This window comes from Pteronotus mesoamericanus, unplaced genomic scaffold (assembly GCF_021234165.1).
Source record: "Pteronotus mesoamericanus isolate MK-2021 breed Mesoamerican mustached bat unplaced genomic scaffold, CSHL_Meso_final contig_202, whole genome shotgun sequence".
NCBI classification, from domain to species: Eukaryota; Metazoa; Chordata; class Mammalia; order Chiroptera; family Mormoopidae; genus Pteronotus; species Pteronotus mesoamericanus.
Genome location: NW_026555086.1, coordinates 8,392,428 through 8,399,047, shown reverse-complemented (window position 1 = coordinate 8,399,047; position 6,620 = coordinate 8,392,428). Strand labels below are relative to the sequence as shown.

The following is a 6,620-nucleotide window of genomic DNA, read 5'->3' as shown; positions in this document are numbered from 1 at the left end:
CTTGGTCAGAAGGCAAAGGGCACCCCCACAAAAAGGTGGGTGTTGCCAGTAACCCCTGCAGCTCGCAGGCCCAGAGCGGGGCCTGCTTGGCTTTGGGGGTCTGGCGGGGGCCCGCCCAGCCCTGCCCGGCCTCTATTTCCACGCCTTCCCACACAGCGTCTGGACAGAACTCGGTCGCCTGCTGGGTCTGGGCCCAAGGGAGGCTGAGGAGGGAATGTTGGGGTCACTCACTGGGCAGAGGTGGCAGGCAGGGATCCAGCGCGGGCCCCAGGCCTCTGCCGGGACGGCTGGAATGACAGACGGGATCCATGGGGCCTGCCCCTCCTCTCCGTCCAGCAGCGCCACCCCCGACGGTGGACAGTGGCTCTGTGAATTGTCAACTGCTAAGCCTCCCCCCCCCCCCCGCAGAGCTGTCCTGACCCCCGGGCCCTCCGAGGGAGACAGGTCCCAGAGTGTTCCGCACACCTGGGAAGGCAGGAAACGTGGCAAGAGAGGGTCAGGGAGGGCCAGCGGGAGGACGACCTTTCCGAGGCCGCACGGACTCACCCGGAGCCACCTACAGAGCCCCGGGACCCTTAAATCCCAGCACAGACAGAGCAGTAGCTTCCCTTCTGCCACCTCCCACCCGGCGTGTGTGAAGGGCTGCAGGGGCTCCTGTCCCCAGGGGCAAGGCCTTGGGCCTCTGGCAGGCCCGCCCCACGTCCACCCCTTGGCCTGCTCCAACCCAGCCCCCACTCCGCAGGGATGTTTCCAGACATGAACTTGGTCATGTCCTGGAGGGAAGAGTGGCCCGGTTGCCCGAAGTCCCGTAGCCCAGGGAAGTGCATGAGAAGAGCCACCACGGTCAAGGTGTCTGGTGGCGCATCCAGGGCCTGTCACAAGAAGATGCAACCCGGGACCCCAGCCCCATTCTTTGAGCTGCCCTTGAAAACAGAAACTAGACGTTCAAGAGAGCTCTTTGAATTCTTCCAGAGAATTTATTTGAGGAAAGTACTGTGTCCCTGGGTGAGGGGGTGGGGCGCTGGGTCATTCTCTTCCCTCTGGGGATGGGGGGAGGTGCCCCCTCAGTTCTAGCCAAATGGTGGGGCTCTGGGAGGCCCTCTGGGGAGGCCGAGAGGTCTGTGAGAGGGGAGCTGCCTCTGATCGCACTAGCTGCCTAGTCCTCGGGAGTGGGAGGGAGGTGGAGGCAGAGGCCAGCGGAAGAGGCAGGAGTGGAGGAGGAGGGGTTGAGAGAGATGCCAGTGCGGGTCCCCAGAGAGCCACATTCACACTCCCCAGGGGCACTGCCAGTCTCCCCTGGGCTGCCAAGGTGGCTTTGCGCCCTCCCCTCCCCCCTCAGAGACCCATGAGTCCTCCCGGCCTGGGGCCCTGGGGCAGCCAGGAGCAGAGGAAGGAGGCTGTGGAGGGCGAAAGCGCGGATGCGCACGTGGCAGGCCTGCGCCGCCCCTGAAGCCTTGGGTGCAAACAGTAGTGATCAAAGCGACTGCTCTCAAGGAGGGAGAGAAGTGTGTGTGGCCACCTCGCCCCCATCACGGGACGGGGAGGGGAGACTTGACCGAAAAAGGCTTAAGGCAGTGATGGAAGCATAGTTCAGTCATTTCATTCCTGCAGCCCGCCCACCTCACACGGGTCAAGAAACTGGCTGCATATATCACGTGCTCAGTCGTGGGCTGAATTTGGCCCTCCAAGGTGACTTGGGCCAGCAACATTCTTTGGATTAGCCAAAATGTTAAAATGAAGGGATCTGACACACCACAATCTGCATTTCTCATTTCTCATAAAAGGCAGGCGGCCTGGCTTCATGCGCCCTCACCCCTGAAGGCAGTGGCCAGCTGCAGATGCGTAGCAGCCGCTCCCTCGGTGTGGGTTTGTCATTTCCCGCTGACCAGACTTCACCGGTCCCCACTGCCTCCCTAATACCCCCACCAAGTAGCCTGTTATCCTCCCCCTTGTAGATTTTTTTTCACACATGGTCCTCTACTCTCATTCATGTTTCCTAATTACGGACCAGCAATAGGAGCAGAAAAGACTGAGAAGGCAACCCTTCAAAATAGTTACATTGGTTCAGTGATGACAACAGCTAATTTTTATTTTCTTCTTTACACTCTTCTACAGTTGCCAAATTCTCTACAAAGAACACGTACTTATTTTTAATACCAAAGACAAAAGAATTAGTAATTAAAAAAGAAAATCCTCCCCATCTTTAAGGCTGAGATCTAGATCAAATACTGCCTCTTGCAGGAAGTCTTCCTGGATTCCCAGCCAGGCATATGGTGCCCCCAACCCAATGGCTGCAGCTCCAAGAGGTCTTGTCTTGCACATGCCTCACACACTAGACTGACAGTTCGCAGTGGGAGTGACCAGGCCTGGCCATCTGCGTTCAGAATTCACTGTGGTGGGCTCTGAGCCAGGGGAGCTATGTCTCAGTCTCCAGAGTGCTGGGGTGGAAACAAACTTAGTCTGCCATGCTCCCCGGTTGTTGCTACCAAAGGCCTATGGGAGAGGCTGAGGTCCCCTGAGAGGTACGGGCTTGGCAGTGGTGAGCAAGGGTGATGCAGCTTGTAGAGAGGCCCAGATGGACAAATGGACCTAGCCCGGAACACATATACGAAGCCTGAGTCAGGGGCCGGCAAAGGCCCGTACAGTAGGGAAAGGTTTACAGCAGGCACCAGGCAGTTCTTGGGAACTATGACCCAAAATACACCATTGGAATAGGCGACCCCGGGCTGGGAGAGCAGAGGGGAGGGGGTGGGCTGGGCTCAGAGGCAGGACAGCCGCTGCTCTGTGCTGTGGGGCGGGGGGCTCTCCTTCTCCAGCGGTCTGAAGCTCGGCCCCAACCCCTTTTGCCCTGAGTGCCACCCTTGGGTTAAAATGACAGTGGCTGCAAAGTACGCTCACGGTGGTCACCAGAAACAGCATAGCTATGGCACATTTCTGTTCCGGGTGAGGGCGCAGAACCAGAGGTGCTGCCGGGTCTCCCAGGTCCACGACCAGACTCCGAGGCCTGCGGGCTCCTAGCCCCCAGCCACGAGGGCTAAGCCCAGCGCCGCTAAGTGACAACCGGCCTTCAGCCTCAGGTTAGGGTGACCAGGAAAAAGGTCCCGCCACTCCAAAGCCCCTTGTGAGCTGAACTGAGCGTCGAGTGATTTGCGGCCCAATTCATAAGGCCCAGCCTGGGAGTCCGGCCGCTGTGGCAACAGCCCCAACCCTCTGAGGTCCTGGGGCCTTCTCAAGTCTCCGGCTGACCTGCCAGCAGCGAGGCCCAGCTGCAGGGGCCGCGAGCGATGGCGGGGAGAGGCCGCCTCTCTGCTCCCTCGCACCGGGTGGATGGCTGCCGGCCTAGATGCAGCTGGACGAGGTGCTGCCCGAGGTGATGGGGAGCCTGGTGCTGTCTGAGTTGCTCTTCAGAGGGGTGGGCCCGCCCTGGGCCTGCAGCCGCATGGACCAGTACCAGAGGAAGATGAGGAAGCCTGCGGGTAGCCAGGGACACAGAGCTCAGCAGGCTGGCGGCAGTCCCCCCACCCCCACGCTTTTCCCTCCCAGAGTCGCCTTGACTCCGCTCTGCCCCTGCCCTCCCTTCCACACAGGCTACACCAAGGTGCCCGGGGCGCCCACGACATGCCAGGCCCCGGGCGATTCGCGGTGGGCCCTCTCACTTTGCTCTCTTGACACTCCTACAAGGCCAGGCCCATTCAGTGCCACGCTGTGTTACAAAGGAGGAAACTGAGGCCCAGGCCGGTCGGGGACTTGGCTGAGCTGGGAATCAAATGACAGTGGCTGGGCTCTGGAGACTATCCACTTAATCACTCGCTATCACCCATTCAATATCACTCTTCTCCAAATAATTATACTGTGATTTATTAACAGCCCAGTAAATGTGTGGATTTATGGGCATCACTTATAATCCTTACAGAGTCCCCTTCATGTCACAGGCGAGAAAGAAAGACTGGCCTCTCACTCCCAATGCTCATCCTATGGAGACCCCGTGTGGAAGGCCAGCCTCACGGCCCCTGTGTGGCCCTAGGCCTGGCCATGCCTTCCCTGCCTTGCTGCCCAAGTCCGCCTCCCCACCCACTTCTTCCAGGGACAGAGGCATGTGTGCGTGAGTGTGTGTGAGCGATGGGGGGAGGGGGGGCAGTCGCGGAGGGCTGCAGGTAGAGCGGAAAGGGGCCCTTCTGTCCTCAAGTTAGGCGCTCCGCTCCTCCCTCCACCCTCCTCCAGCCTCTCTGTCCCCACTTACTACGCCTCAGCCCCATTCAGCCTCACGGTTCTTCCAACACACCAACAGCTCCAGCCTCAGGGCTTTTGCTCTTGCTTCTGTGGCTGCCTGGGGCGCTCCTCGCCCCGGCGGGGTCTCCCCAGTCCGCAGTGTGCCCCTGAGCCCCTGGGCATGTGCTACAAGGTGGATTCTGACTCAGGGGGTCTGGGGCGGGGCAGAGTCCACATGTCTAACCAGCCCTGTGCTGATGCTGCTGGTTCGCGGAACACACTCGAGTAACGAAGCCCTTGCTCTCCCCCTGGCTGGATCCTCCTGTTGCCTTCAAATGTCTCATATGCAGAAGTCGCCCTGGCCACCCTCCGCAGCCCAGACTGTCCATCACTATTACTCCCTGCTCTCCAAGATCCCCTTTGAAGGCTGCCTGCTGCTTGTCACCCCGTCTCCCCTACGAGAGACGAAGCAAGGCCATCACCTAACCAGCTCACAGTGGTAGCCCCAGCGCCTAGCTCGAGGCCTGCCGAGGGTAGGTTCTCAATACCAACCTGTTGACTGCGGCCCGGATGATGCTCCCATCTTATGAATGGGGAAACTGAGGCCCAGGGAAGGGTTGCCTGGGTCATCTACTCCCTGCCCTGCGCTCCAGGTATGGGCAGCCTGCGTGGCCATGCCTACCTTGGAAGGAGGTGATGATGCTGAAGAAGTAGAGGACAACGAGCTGGAAGGTGCCGGAAGCAAAGGAGAAGAAGATCAAGGCCCAGGGCAGGCCGAGGACCAGGCTGAGGCCGAGCAGGGTCAGCACGTGGGGCCACTTCTCGGTGTGCGGACGCAGCCGCAGGATCTGCACCACCATGGTGGCCAGCATGGCCGTGTTGAACAGAAACACGAGGCTGAAGAGGCCCAGGTTGGTGATGTGGCTGACCAGGGAGTCCCGGATCCAGCACCTGGGGGCCAGGGCAGGAGGGCTCAGAGAAGGGTGGCCCGGGCGTGGCCGGGCTGGCACGGGGCGTTAGAAGGTCACTAACTTTCGACACCTAGGCCCCCTCTTCTCCGCTCTCCTGTGTTCCTCCTCTGTCGTCAAAGGGGAGGCTCAGCTTGGTGCTAAGGTGTTTTTAACGCCCCAAACACTTGCTGGTCTCCATTTGCAACACAGAGCCAGCCTCCGGGTCACAGCCTTCGGCCCGCACTTAGCAGCAGCGTGGCCCAGCCCCCTGTTTATTTTTATAATTACTCGCTTTTTGACAGTGATGCTGGTTTCCGATTTGTAGCTGATACCATAGTTTTTTAAAATATATTTAAATTACCGCGTTAGACAACTTAAGAACAATGTGAAGCAAGTAATAATATCGATGGTACCACGGTGAAGTGCCCGAGACCCAAATCCCTGCCCTCACCGCACACCGCCACTCACATGGAAGGGTAGATGACGCTCTCTGGAGTCTTGTGCACAGAAAGGATGATGGAGCCATAGTTGTTAATGTCCACCAGTGCCACCAACGTCACCAGGAAGATGGGGAAGCCTGGGGACAGCAAAGCGTGGAGCTCCATCTCCCACCCTGGGAGGCTCACCCCTCCCCCGCCCTCTAGAGAGAACCTCTCTCAGGCCAATACCCCGGAGCCACCCAGTCCCGCCTGGGGAAGGTCCTCCAAGCTTGGACCCTCCTCTTCCCCGCTGCAGTGTGGGTGTCCACAGAGGAAGCCCAGTCTCCCGACCTTACCCCTGCCCCCTCACCGTCCTGGGGGCCCTTAGGAGAAAAGACCTGCAGGTCCGTGCTGAGGGGCTGGACACCACAAGGAAAATGGGAGAAGCAACCATGACTCTGGCAGGGTGGGGGACAATTCAAAGGGAGATCCGGACTTGTGTCCCCTGGGGATGTCTGCCCTGGCCTTGACCTTGTCCATGAGGTGGCGATGGAGAGCTCCCTGCGGGGCTCGCCTACCACCAACACCTGGGTCGTGGCACAGAGCCACCTCTGAAGGGACGCCATGTAAGTCACGGAGTGGGCCAAGAAGAGGCCGAGTGAGAACCACAGGAGAAGCAGCGAGTTGGGTCAGAGACGTGAGGAGGTCGGTGTGCCCACGCCATTTACAAAGGGCTTGCAGCGCGTGCCCCTGGGCCTCCAGATCTGACATGCGCGAGGCCTGGGCCAGGAGGGCATTGGGGGTTGTCACTGGCTGAGAACAAATGCCAGAGGCATGGAGTCTCTTACCAGAGATTCAGGGGGACACGCAGGCAGGGCCACCGCTAGCTGGGGGAATTAGGAGAGTGGAAGACCGGACTACAGCCCCCCTCATCCCCGAACTGAGTGCCTCTGAGCAGTGCGCAGCCTGCAGGTCCGCATGTGGTCGCTCTGCCTGCAAACTTCCCTTGCGGAGGAGTGAGTGACGCGGAGAATATATAAGT

The 6,620-nt window shown here is 59.7% G+C and overlaps 1 protein-coding gene across 4 annotated transcripts in view; it reads right to left on the bottom strand.

Annotated features, from left to right (window-relative positions):
- Positions 1 to 1,921: 1,921 nt before the first annotated feature.
- The window catches only part of ADGRG1 (adhesion G protein-coupled receptor G1), a 38,412-nt gene continuing 33,713 nt past the window's right edge, over positions 1,922 to 6,620 (bottom strand). For all 4 annotated transcript variants that reach the window (XM_054570373.1, XM_054570371.1, XM_054570369.1 and 1 more), the window contains exons 12-14: positions 5,628 to 5,736; positions 4,892 to 5,160; positions 1,922 to 3,470 (exon numbers count right to left, since the gene is read on the bottom strand). In XM_054570373.1, the coding sequence (XP_054426348.1) occupies positions 3,340 to 3,470; positions 4,892 to 5,160; positions 5,628 to 5,736 (509 nt within the window). In that variant the 3' untranslated portion in view covers positions 1,922 to 3,339. The remainder of the gene's footprint in view (positions 3,471 to 4,891; positions 5,161 to 5,627; positions 5,737 to 6,620) is intronic.